This window comes from Peromyscus eremicus, chromosome 8a (assembly GCF_949786415.1).
Source record: "Peromyscus eremicus chromosome 8a, PerEre_H2_v1, whole genome shotgun sequence".
NCBI lineage: Eukaryota > Metazoa > Chordata > Mammalia > Rodentia > Cricetidae > Peromyscus > Peromyscus eremicus.
In genome coordinates, this window is record NC_081423.1 from 51855252 (window position 1) to 51882994 (window position 27743).

The 27743-nt window shown below is 43.2% G+C and overlaps 1 protein-coding gene across 1 annotated transcript in view; it reads left to right on the forward strand.

Moving 5' to 3' along the window:
- Myh10 (myosin heavy chain 10) overlaps positions 1-27743 on the forward strand; it is a 136917-nt gene that overhangs the window by 13153 nt on the left and 96021 nt on the right. Inside the window, exon 3 of the mRNA XM_059270938.1 lies at positions 14966-15122. Coding sequence (XP_059126921.1) covers positions 14966-15122 — 157 coding nt within the window. The remainder of the gene's footprint in view (positions 1-14965; positions 15123-27743) is intronic.

Here is a 27743-nt window from a genome sequence, read left to right on the forward strand (position 1 = left end):
CCTCTGGCCTCCCTAGGTCTGTGCACCCACAGACACAAAACTTCTGAAGTCTAATATTCATCTCAGTTTGCCAGTTAGGAGAGCAATGTGTTAAAATCTCCCAGTGTGTTTTATTACCTCATGATGCTGTGCACCTGTAACGCTATAGCTTAGCTTTGCCTGGTTTTATGTTTTCATGTAAATGAGTCTCATGCAGTGTCTGTGGTTTTTGTTCGCTTGGCGTTACATTTTAAAGATGGAGCCACACTGTTCTGTGTGGATGTAGTTAAGTAGTTTTCATAGTGTGGTCAGTGAGGTTTCCTTAACTCCTTCACAGGGAACCAAGAGGTCAGAACCACTCTCGTGATCATTCTGTCAGTTCCCTTCCCCACTGACATCCATATGGTCCCAAGGCAGCGATCACTAAATCATGACACCTTCGCATGGATACAGGTCGTGACTGCTGGCTGTGTTCACAGGTTCTTTCCTTCACCGAGCTTTGTGGGTAGTTTGAAAAACGAATCCAGTTTTACTCGAGAATGTCCTGGATAGAGCAAGAAAAAGAATTGATTTTATTAAATCTCACCCCTTGAGAGTACATCTTTTTAAGGTCCCAGCTGAAGCACCAAGTATGCGTTATTGCTTCTGCTGTGTAGGGACATGTGATGGTTGCCTGACCAACAGCGTGCGTGTTAAAATCTGAATTATAAGCTACACTGGCTGCTCTTTTCATAGCCTGCATTTTTATATGATAGAAGGGTTGAGAGGTAAATTGTGGTTGCTTACGCAGGGGGACTTGGCAGACATTTTCTTGAAAATAAAGTGAAGCTATTACTTGAAAGAAAAAAAAGCTGACGGTATTTTGTTGTCAGTAGTAGAATTTGAGGGTTTTGTAATTGTTCTTGTTTTGTTGGGACAGTTTCCTCTTTCCCAACCAAGTGTCGTGAATCTGATTTCCTTCATGTGCTCAGGCAACACAGCGTAATCACAGTAGATTAAATACAGAAACAGATATGGAACTGGGATTGGTCTGGAGTCATGATCCTCCTGCCTCAACCTCCTTAGTGTTGGGATTACAGGCATGTGCCACCACATCTGGTGGTTAAATTTTTTTTTTTTTGTGGGGGGGTTGTTTTTTGGTTTTTGGTTTTTGGAGACAGGGTTTCTCCATGTAGTTTTGGTACCTGTCCTGAATCTTCCTCTGTAGACCAGGCTGGCCTCAAACTTACAGAGATCCACCTGCCTCTGCCTCCCAAGTGCTGGGATGTAGACAAATTTCTAAATGGTCTTATTAAATAAAAAAAACACAGAGCCAGAAATTTGGGTTAAAGCCTTAGAGAGATCAGGGAAATATGGAAAGCCACCAGCCAACCTCACCTCACCAACTCGACGCTTCCAAGGAGCGGGACTTCCTATCCGCCCAGGCTATATGCCTTGCTTTTCTGCCCTTTCATTGGCTCTTAGTCCAGCTACCTCACTTCCTCTTCCTACACAGCTCTGTCACTGTCTGTACAGACCTCCAGGTCTCTATGGTTGGTACTGGGATTAAAGGCTTGTGTCACCATGCTTGGCTCTGTTCCCTAGTGTGGCCTTGAACACACAGAGATCCTGCCAGCTAAAGGATTAAGGATATGTACTGCCTGACTTCTTTGTTTACTTAAAATGGCTGGCCTATTCCCCCTGATCTCCAGGCAAGCTTTATTTATTAACGCACAAATAAAATATTACCACACGGGGATTAAAGGTGTGCACCACCACTGCCCAGCCCCATGAATGTTCTTGACTCCTGTCATTAGTATATCGACACAGTCTGTCTTATCCAGTGTAGCAGCCCCTCACCCCCTTGAGACAGGGTCTCATTACCCTGGCTGGCCTGGAACTCACTCCTGCCTTGCCTGGGTCTGCTGGGATAGAGCACACCACCACCACGCCCAGCGGGCCTTCAGTTTGGTTTGTGACAATTGTTTATGGTTGGTAGGTCCTTCTCAGGTCAATGTAATTTTAGTGTCACTTGTCATTTTTCACAAACATGCTATGTAAAACCCTGTTAAAATTTTAATTGGGATTTTTATAAACCAACTTGGGAAGAAATTAGATATTTACAAAAATAACAATTCCTCATAAACTCTTTCATTCAATTGTTTATTTTATACTTTTCTTTACAAAAGCTATGTTCATATTTTTAAAAAGCATCTTTTATTTATTTATTTTCTTTCAAATCACCACAGGACTCTCGTTCATTCAAAAAACGATGATGGTGTTTTCCTTAGGGGTAGTTTTTTTTCTGCGATAGATCTGCCGCATCCCAGAGTTTTACTTTGATTCAGCTGATAATTATGTTTCTCTAGAAGTTTGTCCAGTTCACGGACACTTTTAAATTTGTTGGTGTAAATATTTGATAATATTCCTTTATGGGGAGTTTTTAACTTGTAGTGATTTCTCTTTTCTCTCCCTTCTCTTTCTTTCTTTCTTTCTTTTTTTTTTTAAAAAAATTTATATATTTATTATGTATACAGCATATGTAACTGCAGGCCAGAAGAGGGCACCAGATCTCATTACAGATGGTTGTGAGCCACCATGTGGTTGCTGGGAATTGAACTCAGGACCTCTGGAAGAGCAGCCAGTGCTCTTAACCTCTGAGCCATCTCTCCAGCCCCATCTCCCTTCTCTTTCTGTCTTTCTCCAATACTGGGCTAGACCCAGAGCAGAGTCCTCACGCACTGGGCAGGCAGTCTACCTGAGCTGTATTCCTGGCCCTTCATTCTTGAGATCAGCCATTTTTCCTATTTTTTAAAATGACTCTCCCCTGAGGTTCAAATCTAGATATTTGATTTGTTGTGATCCTTTCTGTTTATTCTTCCTACCTGTGTGTCTACCTCCTTACCTACTTTTACACAATTGTTTGTACTTTCTGTGGATTCCTTTGTTCACTGTTGACTCTACCATAAGGGCCTCATCGTTTTTAGTGGTCATTTTCTAATAATGCTTTCAAAGCTATAAATTTCATTCTATTGCTTTGGCAGTATTCTGTAAGTTTTATTATGTTGAATTATTATTCAATTAAAAATAATGAGAATGTTTTCTTTGATTCCATGGGCTATTTAGAAATGAATTACTTAATTTCCAAACATAGGAGATTTTCAGGCTTACTTTGTTATTTCAACATAAACCCCCGTGATCAGACAGTGTGTCCTGAGCTAGGTCCTTTGATAACTCCTTCGCTTGCATTGTGTGGTCACTTGGGTAGAAGAAGTTAAGCTTGGAAGTCATGTGTCCCCTGGAGTTATTGGGCCTAGTAGTGTATGTATGGAGTGCCTTTTGATCTTAGAAGTCCTACAGTTTTCCCTTTCTCTCTTTTTTTGGGGGGGATGGAGGTGTTTTGAGACAGGGTTTCACTATGTAGCCCTGGCTGTCCTGGAACTCACTCTGAAGACCAGGCTGGCCTCAAACTCAGAGATCCACCTGCCTCTGCCTTCTGAGTACTAGGATTAAAGGTTTACGCCACCACTGCCAGGCTGATTTTAAAATCTTTTAAAAATCCTTTTAAAGTCTGCTTTTCTGTCAGTTACTATGAGAAATCTTTCTTTTTTTAGTCCCGTCAGTATTGCTCACACTCACATTGCTATCATGTGTATAGAGATATAGAAATTTTATAACATTTTGGTGAATCATCATCAAGTGGTCTCTGTTTTTAGTGACAATATTTGCTAATTTGATTTCAACATTAGTACTCTGTGTGTTTGTGTGTGTGTATGTATGTATGTATGTATGTGTGTATGTATGTATGTATGTATGGATGTATGTATGTGTGTGTGTATGTGTGTATGTATGTATGTGTGTGTGTATGTATGTATGTATGTATGTGTGTATGTGTGTATGTATGTATGGATGTATGTGTGTGTATGTATGTATGTGTGTATGTATGTATGTATGGATGTGTGTATGTATGTATGTATGTATGTGTGTATGTATGTATGGATGGATGTACGACTGCTGGTGAAGGCCAGAGGAAGATACAGGGTGTCCCGCTCTGTCACTCTGTCCATCTGTTTCCCGTCACACAGGGTGTCTTACTGAGCCCGGAGCCAGGCTGACAGCCAGTGATCATGTGTGTGCGCATGCGTGTGGAGGCCACTGTCTCCTCCCCGGCAGTGCTGGGTTACAGTACACTCAGTCACACACACCTACCTCTTGCCTTGGGTTCCGGGGATTTGAACTCAGGTCTGTGCTTCTCCTTGTGCTCTTACCTGCCGCACCATCGCCCCAGCCCCAGGAGTCATGTGACTCATTGTTTCCCAATCTTTCAGCATCTATTTGTCCTTAGAAGATATGTCTCCTACCAACTATTTATAGATGCTATTTTTGTCACAAATCTGACAGTGTTCTGTCTTCTTCTTTTGAGACGTGGTCTTACTCTGTACCCAGGCCAGCCTTGAATCTCTCCTGCCCTCCTTCTCAAGGGAATGGCAGTTGTGCGTCATTACCCCAGATTTCCTGAGTCTGACCATCTTTATTTCTTATTTTAGGGTGGGAGTTATAATTTATTCAGTAATGAATTAGGAGTTGATCAACAGATTTTAACAAGGAGAATGAGAAATCAGAGTAATCTGGCAGGCTACAGTAGGCTGCTCATCAACAGTCTGACAGTATTTTAAAAGCAGAGTATTTCTTATAATGACTAATATGTATCATTTAATCTACTGTCTAAATAGTTTTCTGTGTGTGTGCTCATATGCATGCGTGTGTATGTGCGTGTGTGTGTGTGTGTGTGTGTGTGTGTGTGTGCACTTTTGGAAACCAGAGTATTGTTCCTCCTCAGGAACCATCCACCTTGTGTTTAAAAAAAATTTTTTAATTACATTTACTTGTTATCTATCATCTGTCTCCCTGTTATCTAGTGTGCGTGTGTACGTGTATATGTGGAGGTTTGAAGACAGCTTGGCAGGATTTGCTCTCCTCCACAGTGTGGGTCCCAGAGATCAAACTCAGTCTTGTTGGCAGTCACATGTAGAGCCATTTTGCTGGCCCCTCATCTTGTTGTTTGGGTTCGATTCTCTCACTGGCACCTGGTACTCACTGAGGAGCTAGAATGGCTGGCCAGCTCCAGGGGTCCTTCTGTCTTTGGCCTCCCCAGTGCTAGAATTACAAGTGTGCTTTTTGGCTTTTATGTGGGGCTTGAACTCAGGTCCTCACGCTTACATGCCAGCATTCTGTTGTTTTTCTTTCTTTTATAACCCCTCTCCCTTCCCCTTTCTTCCCCTGTATGCCCCCTCCCAACCTGAGGAATTGTCATTGTTTTATTTGTTCACATCTCATACTGGGGGAAAAGACTTCTTTTTTCTGTGTGTGTTTTGCCTGCGTGTGTGAATATGTACCCAGTATGTGTCTGGTGCCCATGGAGACCAGAAGGCACTGGATCCCCTGGAACTAGAGTTACAGATGGTTGTGAGCCACCTTGTGGGTGTTGGGAACTGAACCCGGTCCTCTGCAGGAGCAGCCAGGGTTCTTAACCACTGAGCCATTTGTCATTATCCATTTCACTGTTCGCTTTAGTTTTCTTTTTAGTGGTTGTGCATTCTTACTTGTATTCTTGGCCTATTGAAGAATGATATGACACATGATCTTAGCCAAAGGGCTGAGAAATGATTTATACAAAGTAGAATTCTTACCAAGTCATAGATAATGAAGGAGCCTGAGGGCACTTCAGTAACCATACTCTTTCCTCACAACTTATATTATTGTTGGTTATTTTAATTTTCTGTATTTTAAAATCTACAAAACACGTATTACTTTCCAGTAGTCAGTATTTATTAGTTTATTCTTTCTGCTGATTTTCTTTTTCTTTTTCTTTTTTTTTTTTTTTTTAAATGCCGAATGCCCGTTTATTGAAGGAGAGAAGAGGTCTTAAATACAGGCTTACAGCACAATGGGAGAACCCCGGAGGGCAGAAGTTCGCTACCGATGTTTTACAATCTTGCATCTAAGCTGTTAACGCCCAATATCCAGGATACACAGACAAGGAACTTCCCTTAAGCATTCAGGAGGGTGGAACCTGGCAGGGAATTAGCATGGGGAGGATATCAAGATCAAGGTCAGCAAGCAAGGCAACAGTTACCCAAAATGAGAGCCAGGGACCTACAGGTCCCCCCTTTTACTAAAAATGGGCTTCTGACTTAGGTTGCGTGGGACGTCAGCAGGTCAACTTACCCGTCATGGAGACGCCTGCCCAGGCCACACAGGCGCTCTGTCTTAGGTTGGTGAGCGCCCCCCAGACATTACTCATCTCTGAATACTCATTATCATACAGGCTCAATCGTGTGTGAGCTGCAGAGTTAACTGCTGCCAAAGATCTCAAAGTGGCACTGGGCTTGCAATCTTTGTGTTCGACACAGAAAAGACCAACAGAAGTCCTAACCCACCCATAGCCAGTAGGCTAAAGGCAGCTGAGCCATTCCCTTCCTTAATGAGCCTTACTGCAAATTGGAGTCCTTGTAAGATGGTATCCCAAAAGTAAATGGAATTTGAGTTTATAAATTTATAACTTTCAAAGCCAATCGAATTGTATATAACATACTTTTGCTGCCAGGGTCTCCACTGTGCTAGCTGTAGTAAGCAATTATGAAATGGCAATCCCAGAAACAGTGGCAGCGGTGGCCGCCACTGCTATAACAGCAACAATGGCAGCAGCAATGTCAAATTCTCTTCTGGAGCGTGTGGGCATCCACTGACATGGACACAACTCCAGGAACACGAACCGCCAAGGCCCATTTTTCTTGATTCCAGCACGACTTAAGCTGGCACTTCTGCAAAACAACAACTAAGAACCATAAAGGAAAAACAAACAGCTCACAAGGAGCAGAACTAATGGTCTCATAATGGCTACATTCAGGCTCACAAATTTTAAGATATCTTCAAAGGGGGCTAAATGAATTACAGGAGGCCAATAAATGTTGCACAGAGCCATTCCTGAAAAGTAGGTACTACACCAGTTTGAAGAGGATTGTGAAAATGAAAAGGCTTACCTGGCATGCTACTGTTGACAAATGGAGGTCAGTGACCTTCAGGGTTATCCTTAATCTGCTGATTTTCATTCTTTAAAATACTTTGTTGTTGTTGTTTTGATTTTTAAAAAGTTTTTGAGGCAGTCTCCCTGGGTAGCATAGACTTGAATGCTAAGATTACAGATGTGTGCTATTGTATCTGGCTCAATTTACACCTTTCTTTTAGGAAAGGTGCACAAGTCCATGTGTGTGTGTGCGCGCGTGCGTGCGTGCGTGCGTGCGTGCGTGCGTGCGTGCGTGGTCTGTAAAGATGGCTCAGTGGGATTGTTAAGAGGGATTGTTGCTCTATTGTGAGTGCTGGAGTTTGGATCCCAGTTCACAATTGCCTCCAATCCCAACTCCAAAGGCTCTGATGCCCTATTCTGACTTCTGTAGACACCTACACACATACACGCACGTACATCACAGAGATACACATATGAAAATGAAATGTCTGTTTTTAAAGAAGGAGAAAAGAAAAAGATAGTTTAGTAAGTCAAGTGATTGGCTTCCCAGCACCCATGCACACCTGTATCCTAGCAGTGGGATGGTGGAATCAGGAGGACCCTGGGCTTTCTAGAGTGCCAACCTAACCAATCCATGGGTTCCAGCTTCAGGGAAAGATCCTGTCTCAAAAAATAAGGTGGAATGGCTGGAGAGATGGCTCAGCAGTTAGAGCACTTACTACTCTTGCAAAGGACCCAAATTCAGTTCTCAGCACCCACACTGGGCAGCTTACTGCTGCCTTTAATTCCAGCTCCTAGGAGATCTGACACCTCTCCTCTAGCCTTTGAGGGCACTCACACTGACACACATGTACACACAGACACAAAATTTTAAAGTAAAATAAATTACTTAATTAAAAAAAAAAAAAGGATCTCCATGAGTATGAGGCCAGCCTGATCCACATAGTGAGTTCTAGGCCAGTCTGATCTACATAATGAGTTTCTAGGCCAGCAAGGGGCTGGCTCTAGTGAGGCCCTGTCTCAAGAAAACAACAAAAGACAGAAAGACATGAGGTCATCCTAGCTTACATATACACAGAGAAGTATCTTTTGTTTGTCTGCAAGTGTCTGTTTCCTATTTGTTTGAGACAGGGTCTTGTCCTGTAGCCCAGGCTGGACCAGACTTACAGCAGTCTTCCTGTTCCATCCTCTGAAGTGCTGGATTTCACACCTGGCCCTGTTTTAGATTTTCTTCTCTTTCTCCACATTTAAGATGCTGAGCTGGTGGGCAATATGCAGACACCACAGACGGTGTGGCACAGTGTCTGCCTTCTGTCTTTCTCAGAACTTAGCTTAGGGGCTGGAGAGATGGTCCAGTGATAAAGAGCACTTGCTGCTCTAGTAGAGGACCAAGATTCTGTCTCCAGCACCCACATCACATGCCTCACAGCCTCCTGGAGCTTTCCAGGGTATCTGATGCTCTCTTCTAACCTCTGGCGCGCGCACGCACGCGCGCACACACACACACACACACATATACACACAAATTTTAGAATTTCAGCTTATAGTTTAAAAAAAAATTGGATTTATTTATTATGTGTATTGAGTGTTTTACCTGCGTGTATATATGTGCACCACATGTATGTCCTCCACATGTATGCTCGGCTGTCTAGATCAGAAGAGCATGTTTGATTCCTAGGAACTGGAGTTAAGAGTGGTTGTGAGGGCAGGTGGTGGTGGCGCACGCCTTTAATCCCAGCACTCGGGAGGCAGAGGCAGGCGGATCTCTGTGAGTTCGAGGCCAATCTGGTCTATAGAGTGAATTCCAGGAAAGGCACAAAGTTACACAGAGAAACCCCGTCTATTAAGAGTGGTTGTGAGCCAACATGTGGGTGCTGGGAACCAAACTCAGGTCCTCTGCAGGAGCAGCAGATAATCTTAACTGCTGAGGCGTCTCCCCAGCCCTTTGTCCTTGTGTGGTTCACTTTGCTCCGGCCTCCTGGCTCTTACCCACTTCACACTCAGCCGTGTTCACTAGTGCCTGGCTGGTGATTGCTTCTGATTAAAACATCAGTAACTAATTCTCCAGTTGTGTCTGCGTTCCGCCAACATCTCAACTGAATTCTTTGTTTTAGTTACCATTTTATTCAGTTTTAGAATTTTCTTTGGGGTTTTATTTGAATAATTGTCTATTCTGTACCAGAATTCTCTGCTTTGTCTTTTAATTAGTTACATACTTTAACATCCAAGATAATAATACTGGCCAACAAAAGTATACTCTAAGAGAATGGCAGGATGGCTCAGCAGCAAAGGTGCTTGCTACCAATCCTGATGATGGTTTGATCCCTGGGACCCACGTGGTGGAAGGAGAGGGCCACCTCTTGAATGTTGTCCTCTGACCTCCACATATGTGCTTTGAAACACCTCCTCTGCCCAATGTGGAAAAAAAAAAAAAAAAGACTTTAATGCCTGTGCTGGCTAGTATTGCGTCAGCTTGATACAGGCTAGAGTTATCTGAAAGGAAGCAGAGAGAGGTGAATGCTGGTCCTCTTTTTACTCTGTTCAGGACTCAGCCCAGGGGATGGTGCCAGCTACAGTCCGGGAGGGTCTTCCCTCAGTTGAATCTGTCAGGAAACACCTTCACAGACACGCTCAAAGGTGACTCAGAATCCAGTCAGGTTGACAGTCGAGATTAACATCACCTAGGGTCTCCCAGGGGAGCTCAGACTGGCCTGAAACTCACCCGCAGAGTTCAGATTGGCCGCCGACTCTTGGCAGTCCTCCTGCCTCAGCCTCCTGAGTGCTGGGGTGTGCCCACTTCCTCTCGGCGATGTTTTTGCTTCCTGCAGTGTGAGTTTTAGTCTTGTGGCCTTGGCCACTGGTTCTTTTCCTTTGCATTTCTGGTGCTGTGTGGAGACTGTCACACTACATTCTACTGCAGATGTAAACACCGCCCCCCCCCCCCCCCCCCCCCCCCGGTTCTCCTGTGGCTTATTTGTTAGACTTTCCACACATAAAACTTCTTTCTCTAAATCCTCTGACCATCTTTTCCTTATCATGTAGCGCATTCCTGTTTGTCCAGATGTCTTTGCTTTCTGACATACATGTGATGCTCCCTCACCCCACCTCCCACCCCCGGCACAGGCACTACTTTGCTTTGCACGGCTTTCTTCTGAGAGCTACAGTTAGGATGGAGGATGAGCTGATGTTCCCTAGTCAACGACACCCTCTTCCTGATGAGAGACTGTTGTTGTGTTTCTGCTTCCTGGCATTGGCCTCTGCACCTGCTTCCAGTTCCTCGCTCTCTGGTCCTTTGATCCTCTGAAACAATGCATATGCAAAGCCCTGCTTTCTTAAACACTGGCCTGACACTTAAAAGACATTTCCGGTAGTGGCATGCAGGGAGGATGGCATTCTAGGATACAGGGAGGATGGCATTCTATACAGGGAGGATGGCACTCTAGGCAGTGATCAGCTGAGACCAGGCTAAGCCTGGAAGCATAATGCAATATAAACATACCCACAAAATTGCGAATTTTTGTGTGTGCCAATATTTTTGTATGTCTCTCTTAGGTAAGGCGTGCAATCAGGTTATTACATAGACTTTTCCCTCAGGCCTCCTCAGTTCTTCAGGACTTTCCTGTGGCTCTGGCAATTCAATATGGCCAACGGCTCGCTAAGCATCCCACTTGGCTCGTCTGCCGCGCCACAGTCTCAACACATTGAATGGAGACTGTGGTGGTATCGTCCCCACAAAGCACATTATCTTTCTCTTGTCTCAGTTACCGTTCCAGTCTCTCAGGCTTAGGAACTGCATTCCTCCTTGACTTGGCCTTCATCGCTCGTGCCTGCGAATTTCTCAGTGTGTCTGGGAGGCCTGTATCCAGCTTCTCCGTGGCTTATCTCTGTCTGGGCTCTTGCTCTCTCTTTCTCATCTAGGCTGTCTGCTGTACCGGGACTGCCCAGCAGCCTCTTGTGCTGTGCCCCTTCTTCCTCCTGCTGCTGTGATTGCCAGTCCAGATGGCTGCCAGAGCGGGGCTTCGTCTAAAGTCCTTCTTGCCTCACTTGGCTCCTGAGCTCTGACACCTCGTCACCTCGGGAGGACAGAGTCTAAATTGTTCAGTGTGACTCTAGGCTTTTCTCACATTCCAGAGTACAAACCGTTTTCAGCTATGCAGATCTTAAGACCTCAGTCTGTCTCTGTAAGTCTTCCCCTGTTTTACTAGGAATTCTTCATCCTCCTTTGGACCTCATGGCCTCTCAGGGAAGAACAACATCAAAGGCCGTCTGGGGCTGTCGTGTCTAGTTTCATAGCTTTGGACCGGATGCTGTGGCTCTTGGTGCCTGGTCTCCGCTGGTGTTGTGGCCAGAGCTCTCTCCATCACCAACACACCTGTTTACCTGTCTGTTCCCTAGTTCGCTGCTTCATGGTGTGACTGGCTTGTGTAGTTTGTGCCTGCTCTTTTCACACTTAGAATGTGTGCTTCTCGAAGGTGCTTAATAGCTTGTGTACACATTCAAATACTTAATGAAGTTTATTTGAACTTGCAGACCCATGTGTCTGGCGAAGACAGAAGAGTTACAGTATTAATTCAATGATCAGTTTATGTGGGAAAAAACACAGTATTTGAGCTAATTTGCAGGTAGTCAGGGTTAGTACTTTAATAAGATTTCTGTTTAGTAATTTGTTACATTTGTCTGGTCAGGCATAGATGCTAATGATTATTTAATGTTTTCTTTTTGATGACTTAATTCATATTTGTGAGACTTACTCATCTTTGTCCTCAGAAAACTGCCTAAGACATGTTGGACTTAATTCTGATTAAATGTGTCCTTGTTATGATCCGTTACTGTGCCATCCATACTGTGGAATATTAATCTTAATTTGTGTGTTTTAACTTGAGTTTTTTTTTTTCCCCGTTTCCCATCCTATAATTATTTATCGCTTAAAAACATGAAGTGTAGATGCTGTAGTGTCTTGATAGGCTATGACCTAACTTTTGACTGAAAAATGATATGTCATGTTTAAAGATTGGTTGATGTGTGGCTATGACTTATATCACTATAGATAATGTAAATGCATTAACAACTGAAATAGCCTTCCTTTGCTTCACCCCTAATAAAATATTTTTAAAATTAAGTTTATTTTGTAATGGACACATTAAAAACACAATGGTGTTTCCATACATGCATACTTTGTGTACTTAGGTCAAATAATATCTGTCTCAGCATTTGTCATATTCATAACCGATTTCTCCCAGTTTTTGGAATACATGGTTTCTAGCCATTCTGAAGTCACCCCATAGTGCAGTGGCTCTGACATTGCTGTGAAGTCTGTTTTTATTATTTGTGGTTGTCTTTTGTCATCTGAGACCGGATTAGTTAATTGAGAGACTCACTTGAGAAAGTGCAAGAAGGTGGTCTGGGAAGGCCAGGCACAAACTAAGGTTACCCATGTATATGCAGTCAAGGCCCAGGGTCTGCTTCATGGTGTGACTTGAGCAGTAGCGGGAGGCAAGCCATAGGTCCAACCAGCCTCAGGCAAGCAAGGGGCAGGCTCCTGTCTTGTCAGGTCAGATGCAGGGTATTAGCCAAGAGGCCACATCAGCCACCCCCAGGCAGGGGATCCTGACAGCCCTGCATAGTGCCTCAAGGAAAGCTGTGAAGAGCAGTGAGAGATGGTCCTGGTCACTTGGATTGCTTTGGCGAGCTTTGCTCTTGTTTTGGCATTAATAACTGCAGCATTCAAGCTAGAGTGGTCTCTAGAGGGCTTTCTGCAGCAGTCGCTGAAGGTTTCGGCCCTTATGGGCACAGCTGTTCATTACAGCCCCCCTCAGCCTTCCCGGGGAGCTGGCTGCACAGCCCCAGCCAACTCGCCTGTCTTCCGGACACTCCCCATCTTCTTTAAAAGGTTTATTATTTGTATTTTACGTGTTTGAGTGTTTTGGCTGTATGTTGTATGTATGTGCACCACATGCATGTCTGGTACTGTGGAGGCCAGAAAAAGGTGTTGGATCCCCTGGAACTGGAGTTACAGATGATTGTGAGCTGTTATATGGGTGCTGAGAACAGAAAGTTTCTCCAAGAGCAGCAAGTACTCTTTTTTTTAAAATTATTTTTATTTTATTTTATTTATTTTTTTAATGCTAAATGCCATTTATTGAAGGAGGGAGGAGGTCTTAAATACAGGCTTAGAGCACAGTGGGAGAACTCCAGAGGGCAGAAGTTCGCTACCAATGTTTTACAATCTGCAGCAAGTACTCTTAACCACTTGGTCATCTCTCTAGTGCTTTATAGCATCTCCTCGTTGGTTAATTGGTCTAACCAAATAAGAGGTCTGCCTTTTATGCAGCCAGATGTCCATTCCACATGTCACGGTCCCATAGAGGCCTGGCACAGCCGGAAGCTGGCCTCTCTGTCTTTGTTCTTCTAATAGTGAGTTTTATAGAATATTCTTAGAAGTCAGTCTGTGAAAAGATTGAAAACCAAGTCATTCGTGCCCAGCATGTTGTTTCTTCTTTTCTGAAATGTATATTGTTTTTTCTAAGATGTTTTATTATTTTGTGTGTTGAGTATTTTGTCTGCTTGTATATATGGACACCACATGTGGGCCTGAAGCCTGAGGAAGTCAGTGAGGGTATCAGATCCTCTGGGACTAGAGTTGCAGATGGACGTGAGCCACTGTGTGGATACTTGGAATTGAACCCGGGTCCTCTGCAAGAGCAGCCAGTGCTCTTAACCGCTGAGCCAACTCTCCAGTCCCAGTGTCATTTCTGAATGATGACTACCATATTGGTCAGAAATCTTTCCTGGAGTCTTCTAAACCTTCATAAAACTTCATGAAAGTTGTTGAGGAGTATTTGGATTATGGTGACAATGCATACCATACTAGAAACACAAAATGTAATGCCATTATCTCATTTTAAAGTAATAAACCCCTAAAGAGTTAACATCAGGCCAGGTGTGGTGGTGCACACCTTTAACCCCCTGGCACTTGGGAGACAGAGGCAGGCGGATCTCAATGAGGCCAGCCTGGTCTACAGAGTGAGTTCCAGGACAGCTAGGACTGCTACACAGAGAAAAAAAAAAAAAAAAAAAAGTTAATATCAGGTTTTTTTTTGGGGGGGGGAGATTTTTTCAAAACCAAAAAGAGCTGCAGAGTAAAAACTTAGATTTTTTTTTTTTTTTGGTAAGTCTCTTTAATGTCTTAACAAAAGAGTTGGATTATTATGTCTGCTTCTGTATCCGATTTGTTGTGAAGTTACTTGAAGGAAATCCTGCTTTATGTAGATGTTTGAGAAAAAGGAGTACTTGGTGGAGGGGGGAAGGCATGGTTTAGAGCACTTATTGCTCTTCCAGAGGACCTGGGTTTGATTCTGAGCATCCATCTGATTGTTCACAACCATCTTAACTAGTTCCAAGAGATCCATGCCCTCTTCTGACCTCCCTGGGCACCAGGCACATACGGGGCATATGCAGATTGCAGGCAAAGCACTCATACACCTAGACTTAATAAACCTACAAAGAGTTTTTTTTAAGGAATATTTACTCACTTTTCAGATAAATTGGGAATATTCTTTTTGGCCTTATACTAAAACTTAGCAAATGATATTTTCTTCAAGAAAGTAAATTGGAATCTAAACTACATTAACTTGTGTTTGCATGAGAGAGTAAATGTGAAAAGAAAAGGCTGATGATATGGCTTTGAACTCTGATGAAGTCATGAACCGGGTGTATGCATTTTTCAGATGGGGCAATTTACAGAATTGACCTCAGAACAGTACCTTAAGTAAATGCTATGTTAAAACTCCTTGGGGTTTGTAGGAAGCTGTCCTGGTGAGATGACTTGATGTGGGGGGATGAGTTCCTGGAAGAACAAAGGTCTCTTGTTAAGTGCCGTGTTGTTTCTGGCTCATGGTTGGATCTGACTGATAATTACAGATTTTGTTTGTTTGTTTTGACTTTTCTGTTTCTTAACTCGGTATTCGTTTTTTCTTCTAGACTTACTCTGGACTCTTCTGTGTAGTCATAAATCCTTACAAGAACCTTCCCATTTACTCGGAGAATATTATTGAAATGTATAGAGGGAAGAAACGTCATGAGATGCCGCCACACATCTATGCCATATCAGAGTCTGCTTACAGATGCATGCTTCAAGGTAAACGGGAACACGAGAATAAGAAACACTTTGAATGTGTTAGATAATGTTTTTAAATGTCTCAGTCTGACCTATAAAAGGTTTTAATTTTCCTTTTAAAATTAAAAAGTGGGCTAGGCATAGTGGTACTGAGAAGGCAGAGACAGGTACATTTCTGAGTTCGAGGCCAGCCTGGTCCACATAGCAAGCTCCAGGCCAGGCAGGGCTACACTGTGAGACCTTGTCTCAATCAATCAATCAATCAATCAATCAATCAATCAATCAGTCAATCAATGAAATGCTTATTGTTGAAAAGTTATTAACTTTTAAGATTAAAATAGATGAGGCTGTTTACCATAGGAAGCTGCTTCATAGCAATACTTCATGTGCTTTTTAATATTAAAAAGCATCAAGTTTTTAATATATGTTTGATCTCTACCACAAACTAGTACAAGTACTACTCCATTGTATTAGGCTTGAAAACCAATAGGAAAGGGCTGGGGAGGATGTGGTACAGTAGTAGAACGTTTGCTTGGCATGGGTGAAGCCCAGGCTTCAATCCATCCCCAGCTGCTAAATAATATGAAATAAAACCCATCTGGGCCCGCACAGGAAGAACATAAATTCAAGACCTGCCTGGGTAATTTAGTGAGACACTGTTTCAGAATAAAACTGTGGGCTGGGGGTATAACTCAGGGGTAGTTAGCCTGCTTGCCTAGCATGTACAGGACTCTGGGTTCAATCTGTAGTACTGCTAAATAAATACATAAGTAAATACATATAAAACCAACAAGAATAATAGGGACGGTGGATACATCATTGAGTGAGGGAGAACTGTAAAATCTTACTTGTAGTTGACTGGTTGACATTAATTGCTTTTGAATCAGAATGAATTTTATAGATTTGCTGGGTTCTTCATTTGAACCCTGACTTTGCACAATGATTGATGGAAGGATTTTCTTTCCCGGAAGTCTGACCTATAGAGTTCCTCATGAGACAAGAAGTGGGAGGGTGCCCCGTAACCAAGACCGTGAGCCATTGTTTCCACTGCGGTTCTTGTCTCTCTGGTGCTTGGATTACTATAGAAAAGGAAAGTTCCCAGAAGGCTGGGGATGGGCTCTCCCACACATGATTCTGAATTCGTTTAAAAGGAGAAAATAGTGCAGTCTTCTGAGCATAATGTACATACCGGGAAGGAAGATAGACTCTGTTGGTAATAGAATGAGATCAGTTTAAAAACAAGATGACCATTTGCCATGCTAGTTTTGACTGATTAGCAAAAAGAAACACGGAACGATTTCATCAGTTGAGACCTACACCCTTCCATAGTCCTAGTGTGGTCCTTGCTGAGTTGTACTGGGGCTGCTGATAGATGTATGCAGTTGCCTGGGCTTGTCAGTGTGTTCCAGAGGGGTATGTGTGTCCTTATTAACGTTTCTACAATTTATGTGAGGGTGGAGGATGTGTGCCTTTAAAGTTGGTGGGTGACATGAGACTCAGAGAGAGTTAAGTACATCTGAGGAAAAGACATAGAACTTTTAAATCTTTTGCCTGGTCGAATGGAGAGCTGACTCTAATATGTTATCACTACTATAATAGCTTATGAGAGTAAATGTTATGTCCTGTGAATGGGTTACCAGTCAGTTTGACAAGAGGAAGATATGAGGAAGATGTGGTCTGCTTGCATGTGATATCATTGTCAATACCAATGCTAGAATGGACAGTTCATTGGAAATTGCTATAAGTTAAACATAATACTGTGTATTATGTAAATTTGTGATATTTATTCATATTTATCTCTATTATACTGAGGCACAAAAAAAAAAATAACTTGACCAAGAACATGTAGGCTGTTGAAAAGTATTACATAGGGTTAAAAACCAGGCAACCTGACATTTTTCTTGTTTTTTTTTTTAGTTTTGAGCTAGGGTCTCTGTAGCCCAGGATGATTCCAAACTCACACTCTTCCTGCTTCATCCTCCAGAGTGCTAGGATTATGGGCTTGAGTTTCCACACATGGCTGTGGAACACATGGCTTGAAACATTCTTGTCTACATTAAATGGAATTCATTGATCATATAAAAAATTTTAAATTTGATGCAGAAAACTACCTTTGCATTCCATTCCGTGAGGGAGGAACTGCTTGCTCTTGCTTATATACTGCTGGACACAAGAAAGAGGGACAGAGAAAGCTCACACAGTCCATCCAGTTTAGGCCTTCAGTTACCATGTAAGCAGAGAGCTGTGTGTCAGAGAGCTTGAGAGGGACCATGTGGATGATTTAGAGCATAGAGCTCCTCTCACCTTTGATGTTAGAGTGAATTCCCCATTTAACCTGTCTAGATCTTTTAAAATTCTGTTTCTTTCATCTGTAAAATGTCATCCCAGGTTCATGTCATGTGTAATTATTTTGGGCACACATTCTGCATCTTCAAATTTACTGATAGAAATGTTGAAAGGTTTGTACTTTTTAAGAAACATAAGAGCTGGAGAGATGGCTTAGTGGTTAAGAGTGCTGACAGCTGTTCCAGAGACCCAGGTTGAATTTCCAGGACCCACATGGTGGTGGACAGCTGTCTGTAGCTCCAATTGCAGGAGATCAGGCACCCTCTTCTGGCCTCCGTGGGTACTGCATACACATAGTGACAGTATACACGCAGGCAAAACACCCATACACATATAAACAAACACACAAACAAATAAATAGATGAATGAATGAATAAAGGAATAAATAAATCATTAAAACACCTTATTTTTTCCTTGGGTTTAGCATCAAAGGGATACCATGTCAGTATACAGAGTATAACTGTACATACTGGTTGCTCAATAAATATTTGTTGAATGAGTGGGCAGAAGCAGAGCTCTTGGGTGTGCCTTTTGTGTGTGTGTGTGTGTGTGTGTGTGTGTGTGTGTGTGTGTGTGTGTGTTTGGTTTTTGGTTTATTTGAGACAAGGTTTCTCTGTAGCTCTGGCTGTCTTGGAATTCATTCTGTAGACTAGACTGGCCTCTAACTCACAGAGATCCTCCTGCCTCTGCGTCCCTAGTGCTGGGATTAAAGACATTCACCAAAAATCGCATGTTCAGTAGAAGCTTGGATAGCAATATTGACACAATCAGAGAATAAAGAAGTCTGTCTGAAGACTAGATGTAGAAAAGGAGGAAGGGATGGAGCTTGTGAGAGCTGGAGACATGGAGCCTTTCTTAGTTCTGCATTAGAAATGATAATTTGGGAAAAAACACACGAGCTAAAGAAAAGACTGATCTTCCAGGTAGGACATTGAACAGAGATGACTCGTGCCTCATCTTACATAGTTTAGCGGACAGGCCAGGGTCAGAGGATCTTTTTCATGGAAAGGAATCGTTAGTATCAGACCTCATTTGTAGTAGTGCGACTCAGAAACCAAAGGCTGTAGTATAGTAATCTCCCTGAGTTCGTAGGGTGTCCCTCTTAGGTCACCCAAGCGTTCTGCACAGGCTCACATCATCTGGCCTCTCTCTCTTTGTTCCTGACGCCTTCCACTCCAGACAGCTTCCTGTCAGGACCTCTGGATCTATTGCATAGAAAGGTGGCCTCCGTGGCCTCCTTCTTGTATGCCACAACTATTTAAGAGCGTACTGCTTTTTTGAAGTCTCAGAATGAAACCCAAAATATCTTGTTCTACTTTGTTTCCTGTTGTATTTGAATCTGTGTCAGCACTCCCCACCCCACCCTCTTTCCCTCCCTGGCAGTCTAATGGAGCCCAGGCTGCCCTTACACTCCAGCCTGGGATGGCTTTGAACTCCTGATCTTCCTGCTTTCTTTTTTATTTTGTCTCAGGTAACTCCCACTCTGATAAGCCAGCTTCCCCAGATGTTCTGTTCAATGTCCATTGATTTTTCTTCCAGGATTTAATTGACTCCTGGCTTTCTCCTTGAGCTCCGTGAAGGCTACCCCACAGTTGAAACTCTGTGTCCCAGAAGATGGGAATTGTGTACTTAACTGCCCTATCTCTGCTAATTTTTTTCTTCTCTACCCCTTGGGAAAGCTGTACCCTTCCTCCAGCCCTTGAAGCTATCTTCTCTGTTCCCCTTATTCTTCCATGGCGCTGACCACTGCCCCCCCCCCCCCCACAAGCTTTCTTTCCCTCAAGCTTTGCTGTGACTCTGTTAGGAGCTACATAGTTTTTCATGAAACATCCACCAAAAGGCTTCATTTCATCTGTGCCACCAATTTCTGTGGTTACGTGGCAGGCTTTTTCATCTTGTTGAATCACCTGGTATTTTAATACTTCATAAATTCTGTTGCAGTGTCCTTCCAGATTGTTGGTCCACTCAGGAAGACTAACTGTGCTTGCTTCCTGTGGATCCCTGTGTAGTGGTCGCTCAGAGTGACTTCGTGTCCTCATTTCTGCAGTCTTCTCGTACCCTAGCTCCTCTGTCCCTTTATCCTTTGTTGTACCTGTTTGTCAGAATGCTCATGCTGGATGAAGGAGGCCATTTGTGCCTCTTGGCATTCTTCGTGGGGGTGCTGATATTCATACCAGCTATTATGTTCATACCAGCTATTATATGGAGTTATTATGTTCACCCAAGTGATCAGATTGATCTTGCTGCAAATTCATGACCGTAATGACTCTACCCTTAGCACAGCTTGCCCTCTCCTGCCTGGAGAGAGAGATGATTGACACTCTCTGTTAATGACTGGGACCCTGTGTGCTTCAGACCTCTGGCTCCTGTGTGTTCCTTGGCTTCCCATACAGCAACTTATTTCTCATTTCTGAGAATTTAGAAGTCACCAGAGAACTGTCCCAGATTCCCCATCTAGATCGACAAACCACGTACTATTGTTTCTGTTGCTATCCAAGGCTAGTCCTGCCTGTTCCTTCATCTCTCTCCAGGAACCTCACAGTGCCGGTTGTCTTGAGAGTCACTCTGTCTGCTGCTTCGCTTTTGACAGCTCCCCAAGAGCACTAGACGTCTAATCATTTCCCCTTACTTAAAAAATAAAAGAATTATGTATCACGTTTTCTCCTTCTTTTCACTGCCAGATTTTTGAAGCGTTGTCTGTGGTTAGGGGCAGGTTGCTGCGGTCCATGGTAGAAACTGAAAATTCTCTGCCTTCTCAAGGAACGTGAGAACAAGGCTGTGTTTGAAAGCGTGAAGGAAGGAGTGAGGATAGCGTGGAGAGATGTGGGCCATGATCATCCAGAGAGACAGATAACGAAGAAAACGGAACCGAATCCTAGAGGGAGATGCCACATGCTTCTCAGAATTTAGCGTTAAGTAGGGTAAAAGAGCATAAAAGATGGAATTTAACAGTTTAGCAAGCAGGGATTGGAAAAGAAGTCTATGGCACAGCTGTCTGTCAAACAAGAAGCATGTTTTCAAACTTGGAACAATTCTGAAACAGGCCACCAATAAAAACCTCAGTTCCTACAAGAAGACGTGACGGGTCACGTTCTCTGACCATGTATAATGAGACCAATATTAATGCTTAAAAGATTTCCCAGCCGGGCGGTGGTGGCGCACGCCTTTAATCCCGGCACTCGGGAGGCAGAGCCAGGCGGATCTCTGTGAGTTTGAGGCCAGCCTGGGCTACCAAGTGAGTTCCAGGAAAGGCGCAAAGCTACACAGAGAAACCCTGTCTCAACAACAACAACAACAAAAAAACCCACAAAAGATTTCCCAATGGTTTGGCTGTCGTGGGAGTGTGTGGAGAGAGTTCTTATTATTTCACTCTAGTCGTGTATTTGTATGGGCTTTGATGAGAAGAGGACATCGGGAAGTATATTGTAGATTCTTGACCACAGCACAATATCATAGGAAAAAAAAAAAACAAAAAAACAAAAAAAAAAACAACGGAAGAGATAGGCTGGAGAGTTGGCTCAGCACTTGAGAGCACTGGCTGCTCTTCAGAGGACACACGTTCAATTCCCAGCAACCACATGGAGGCTCAGAATTGTGTGTAACTGTAACTAGAGTTCCAGGAGATTTGACACTCTCACACAGTCAGGTACAGACAAAACAACAAGGCACATAATTTTTTTTAAAGGAAGAGTTGGGGCAAAAGTCACATTAAGAAACGCTTACAGGGGGCTGGAGAGATGGCTCAGAGGTTAAGAGCACTGGCTCTTCTTCCAGAGGTCCTGAGTTCAATTCCCAGCAACCACATGGTGGCTCACAACCATCTGTAATGAGATCTGGTGCCCTCTTCTGGCCTGCAAGCCTACATGTAGGCAGAATATTGTATATATAATAAATAAATAAATCTTTTAAAAAAAAAAAGAAAGAAACACTTACAGATCTAATTTTATTAGTCAAATAAAAATTTATAGCGGAGTTAGGCATTTTACGTAGCAAAAAAGACAAAAGATACTTTATGACCATTTGTGGGCCTGTGTACTGTCAAGTGAGCTATTCTGTGTTTCATTCACAATAGGAAATCTTTCTTCAAAAGCATAGCAGTAAAGTGGACTAAACTAAAGAGAAATGTATAAAAAGACTCCTGCGTTGAACTAGTAGGTAAAACTGAGCTGACTATGAATGTACCGTAAACTAGAAGTTAGCGGGGTGCCCAAGAGATCCACCAGAAAAGGCTGTAGCATCATTAACAGATCCAGTTGACCTGTAACAAGCTTAACCAGAGCAGTGCCCTTAGGAGATACTGAACAGCTTGGGAAACGAGAACAGTCCACCTTCATGTCTAAATCACAGGCCTGGAGAGTTTCAGAGACAGAGTCTTACATGTAAGGCCTCGCTGACTCCTCCTGTTCTCTGAGGGAATTTAGACTGCTCGCTGCAGAATCATCTCTAGTCGGAATTCCCTTGCTTCTCTCATTGGTTGTATTTTTAAGGGATGGATGCCATCTTTGCTTTGAATGGAGGATAACCTCAGTCACTCCTGACAAATCCTGGACACACCCATCATTGGGCCAATCAGTGGTGACTTAGAGGCTGCTCTTCTGTGGCAGGTGCCATGTTGCCTAGTATGACAGGCACCCTTACCCTTCCCTCCTACTCGAAGTGTGAGCACCTTAAGAAAAGAATTGCTGCACTTCAGAAATAGCTCTTGGAACTCAGAATAACCTGAGAAATTGAATTTGAGTTTCCTACATCAGGAGAATTAGAGGCAAGACGTTCAGAAAGTCAAACCTGTGACACCAAGTATCTCGGTCCCAACAATGGGAGACAGCCTAACAACAAATACACACCTTTTCTAAGAAAAACATCTCAAAATGAGGATGGGCAGATACTTCAACCCATAGCATACAAAAAGGAAGTACCCATTATAAGTACAGTTCAAAGCAAAAATAAGGAAAAAAGAGAGGCAGGAGGGATGGCTCAGCGGTTAAGAGTACTGGCTGCTCTGCTCTTCCAGAGGTCCTGAGTTCGATTCCCAACAACCACATGTTGGCTCACAACCTTCTGTAATGGATCTGATGCCCTCTTCTGGTGTGCAGGTATACATGCAGACAAGGCACTCATATACATCATAAAACATAAATGTGTATGAAATATGAAAAAAGAGGATTTTATAGCAGGAAAAGGACTCTTTATCAGTAGTATAGCTGCCTCTGGCCTGTGAGATTTGGGAGTACACAATAGGAGAGATCCCTTCAGCTTACAAAGCATGAGATAGATGTAGGGAGCCCTTCTAGTGACACTGTTGGACTTTTATGTCACTGGAGAGGCAAATAATGGTAAATATGATGAAGAAAGCTGAGAAGTGGGAAGAGTATAGGGAAATAAAGGATTGGTGGAGAGAAGCTGACTTCAGAAGAATTATTCGAAAGGTGTAAACATCTCTGACTTGCTTCTGATTGTCAGCAATACCTCGTTATAGCCAAAGAGAGGAATGCTAGGAATGCACACTGTCATTATAATTTCTGGATGCCATAATCATCTGCAGTTCAGCCTTTTGAGTGTTGGCTTCCTTAGTTAGCACACTGCAGTTGAACTCATTCACCAGTAGTTCACTTCTCTTTAGAGCTGAGAAGTATTCCGCTGTGTGTGTGTGTGTGTGTGTCTCGCGTAGTTTACTCATTTACCCATGGAGGACATTTAGACGATATTCCAGTTTGGGCAACTAAGTAAACTGCCTGCGTGTGAAGCTTTCATTTCCCTTGGGTCAATTCTGGATCTTGTGTTGCTACATCCTAGTGTTGGTACGATTATATAAAGTTACCAAAATAGTTTGCGTTCCTTCCAGCAGTGGGTGAGTTCCAGTTTTCCCAAATCTTATCAGCTTTGGATGTTGCCAGTTAAGTTGTAGCCTCTCATAGGTCTACTGTAGTTTCTAATTCTGTGTGTGTGTGTACACACACACACACACACACACACACACACACACACACACACGTGCGTACTCACCAAGGTTCTATACCCTGAGCTGTACTCCCAGCCTGTCTGCTTAGTCTCTTGTGCCTGTAAATTGAACTACTCCAGTGCATCTTTTAATGTGCTTCTTTGGTATTTATATTTTTGAAGTATATGTTTTTTTCTTGGGGGAGGGGTATTTTACTTTCTTAGTGCTCAATTTGGAAAACTATTTGTTCTTTGTAGATAACACATCCTTTATTATTTGTAGGGCTTTTTTCTTCCAGTCTGATCTGTTTTGAGTTATTCTGTGTGTAGGAAATGGAGTGTGGTATTGGGTTTATCATTTTTTCTTCTTTTTATATGCTTCCTAGTTGGTTTAGCGCTATTGATTGAGGCTATTTCTCCAATGGCCTTTGTAGCTTTGTTGAAAGGTCTCATTTAGGACTATTCTTTTGATCTAAATGTCTAGCTTATCAGTATCACTTTGGCTTGCCTAATGGTAGCCTTGCAATAGATTTTGAAATCAGACAGCATCTGTCTTCCATCATTGTTCTTTAAAAAGATCAGCATTGACCCTGTAGGTCCACTGAGGCAGAACTGACAGTAATACTGTGTGTACTGTGTATATATAATTGTGAATGCACCTGTGAAAATCAGAGGCCAGCTTGTGTGAGTTGAGTTTGTGAGTTGAATCCATCCTTGTGCTTTATGGGTTCCAGGTTGGAACTCAAGTCCTCAGGCTAGCCCAGCACAGCAAGCCGTTTTACCCACTGAGCCTCTCTCCAGCCCTATATTGACTTTATTTTTTAACTGATTTACTCTGGGTGGGTATTTGGTTTTGTTTTTGAAGATGCCTTGAGGTTTTGTACCAGACAGTCATCTCCCTCAACTAGCAGCACTGTTCTCCTCTGAGCCTTTACCTTTCATTCCTTTTCGCTTTTCCATATTAAAAGGAAGTAGTGAGCACAGATAGCCTTGCCTTCTTCGTGTCTTAGATGTACGTCATTCACAAGATGATGGGAGCTGGAGGGGTGTAGGTCAAACCCTTTACAGAATGGAATTCCTTTGTATTCTAGTTTGCTAAGTAGTTCGTCCGTCCGTCATTCCTTCCTTCCTTTCTTTCCTTCCTTCTTTCTCCTTTAAAATTATAATAAATTTTCCCCCAAATGCTTTTTCTATATTTATTCAATTACAAAGTAGTCTTCTTTTGTTCGTTCGTTCTTCAAGACAGGGTTTCTCTGTGTAGTCCTCGCTGTCCTGGGACTCCTCTGTAGCCCAGGCTGGCCTTGAACTCACAGAGATCTGCCTGCCTCTGCCTTCGAGTGCTGGGACTAAAGCTGTGCACCACACCGCCCAGCTCTCTTTTTCCTTTTTTAATCTCCTCACCCAGTGAATTAGATTAAGGAGAAGCAGCACTTCCCATTATTTGACTTGTTTTATTTATTGCTGGGTGTTATTTGCTATCACTTTGTTAAGAATTTTTGTGTGTGTATTTATGAGATACATGATTTCTATTACATTTTTTTCCTCCAGGTTTAGCAGCTGGCTAAAGTGAGCCCTGTCTCTTAGAGTAGGCCAGGAACTGTTTCTCCCTCTTTATTTCCTGAAGACTGTAGAAAGTCAGTGTTAGGTCAGTCTTTAATAGTTCATAAAATTCACTTTTCCCTGGGAAGGATTTTAATTACACAGTCAATTTCTTGGATAGTTGTAATCGGGCCCTTTGGGTTACTGGGGTTTTTGTTTGGTTGGTTCTGTTTTTTTTTTTTTTTTTTTTTTTGGTTTTTCGAGGCAGGGTTTCTCTGTGTAGCTTTGCGCCTTTTCCTGGAACTCACTTGGTAGCCCAGGCTGGCCTCGAACTCACAGAGATCCGCCTGGCTCTGCCTCCCGAGTGCTGGGATTAAAGGCGTGCGCCACCACCGCCCGGCTTGGTTGGTTCTGTTTTTGAAGTAAGGTCCTTCAGCCTGTTTTCCACGGGGTTGTTACGTTCTGTTCTTTTCCTTTCCTCTTCGGGGCTTTCCTTTGCTCTTTCCTAGGCCTTTACGGTGGGAGCGGAGATTGCTGATTTGAACGGTCCCACTGTTGAGCGTGTGGTTTATGTCAGTGATACTGAGTGCCTTCTCCTGTGGTTTTTGGAAGGCGCGTTGGAAAATGCTGAGCTTGCTGCGTTAGCACACATCTCTTCGGAAGGCTGGTTGGATTTTTGACCTAAAATTTTTTCATCATAAATGTCACTGTCTGTATACATTGATAGGTTTTCAGATCATTGTGCACTGTCATAGTGCTTCTTTTGGCACTTAAGGGATGGAGAAGTCAGTGAAACGGAACCTAGATGAGGGGATAGTATCATAGAGCTGGAAGGCTCTTGGAAGGTTCTCAGGTCCACCCCACCCCCCTTTTTACTTAATAGAGAAACCAGGGCTCAAAGTTAATACAAGGTCAGAGACAGTGAAATAGATGAGTCTGGGTGGAAGTGAGCTCATTGTTACTGCGGCTGGAGGGGTGAGTGGCCATCATGGGAAAGGCAGTGGTCTGGAGGCACACTGTTATGGAGGTCTTCAGTTCCAGACAACGCCAGGGGGTGTGCAGATCCAGGGGGCAGCTTTTACGAATGCATTAGGAAGCTATTTAATTTGATTATTTTGTATGCGCGCGCGCGCGCGCGCGCGCGCGCGCGCGCGTGTGTGTGTGTGTGTGTGTGTGTGTGTGTGTATTTGGGTTTCTTTTTCTTTCCTTACACTTTCCCCCTTTTCCTTTTCTCTTTTGTACTGCCTGTTGAATTCCTGAGCTTAGGGCCCTCAAACATGTTGGGCAAACACAGTTCCACCGAGCTACACCCCTAACCCAGTGTTTGTTTCTTTAATGTGGGAAAAAAAAATACCCCTTGTCAAGAAAACCCGTTTTTAAAACTTGATATCATGGTGTTGTGTAGGAATTGCTCAGACCAGGAGAGTTCAAGGGTTCTGAAGGTTTGTGTATTAAGAGTGAATCCAGCATGGTGGCGCACACCTTTAATCCCAGCAGGAAAGCAGAAGCAGGCAGATCTCTGTGAGTTTGAGGCTAACCTGGTCTACATAGAGCATTCCAGCACAGCCACAGCTACGTAGAGAGACCCTGTCTTGAAACAGAACAGTAGATAGCAGACTGGGTAAACCGTGCTCCTGTTCTGTTGGTCTTACAAGTGTTCTTGAATTCTTGGTCATGAATTTCCTCACAGTTTTACATGACCCCGTCCTTCTTCTTCTAGACTTTTAAAACATTAGAGACAGAAGTCGAAGTAGGAAAGAAACTCCCTGAAAAGCATGAATTCATAGGTGAAGAGACAACCAGGTCATAGACAGTTAGTGCAAGTCAGGCCACCGTCTCGCAGCACCAGCCTGGTGCCCAACACTAGATTTCTTCCAGTGCTCTTTTATTAAAAGCCCAATGGCTGCCAAAGCTGGTAATGCCCAGAATTAAAGCCGCACATCTTGGACCTCAAGCATTGCTTTCTAGTGGGGAGCCAATGGCAGTACTGTGTGTCTAGTCCAGTCTATGCCTCCGGGAAGGAAGGAGGGAGGGAGGGAGGGAGGGAGGGAGGGAGGGAGGGAGGAAGGAAGGAAGGAAGGAAGGAAGGAAGGAAGGAAGGAACCCGAGGAGGGTGTTGGAAAAGTTTCCTGTAGGGGGTAGAAATGCATTGAGCAAGCAGAGGCTCACAGAGGAGGTACAGGAGTCTTTGTGGATCTGAGAAGAGCACATGGGAGAAGAGGTCACATGGGGCCTCAGGGACAGGCACTGAATCTCTAATGTGAATGTTGCAAGGGGCAGCCAGGGTGAAGGTTAGTGGTCGTTAGATGATAGTAAGAATTCATTACTGGGCCAGGCATGATGGTACGCACGTAGTTCTGGTACCCTGGAGGTGGCCACAAGAGAGTCCCAAGTTCAGGGCCAGCTTAGTAGCTGCTTCTACAGTTAAAACAATGAATACTGAGTAATGGGAGTGAGGTTCAGAGACTTGTTCCCGAGTACAGGAATGCAGGATAGAAGAGATCATTTTAAAAATTCTATAGCACGGTAGGGTGACCATGGTTGACAATTAATGGTAGATTACAGAATAGCTAATAGACAAGATTTTGAATGTTTTCAATATAAAGCAATGGTAGCTATCTCAGTTGATGGATATACCAGTCACCAAAATCATATCATGATACGTTCTATACATACATTGAAATGTCACATTGTATCTCATATATATGTACAATTGTAAGAATTTTTTTAAAAACCTATTTTAAAAGATAGTCCTGAACCAGGTGGGTGAGTGGCACACACCTTTAATCCCAGAACTTGGGAGACAAAGGCAGGTAGATC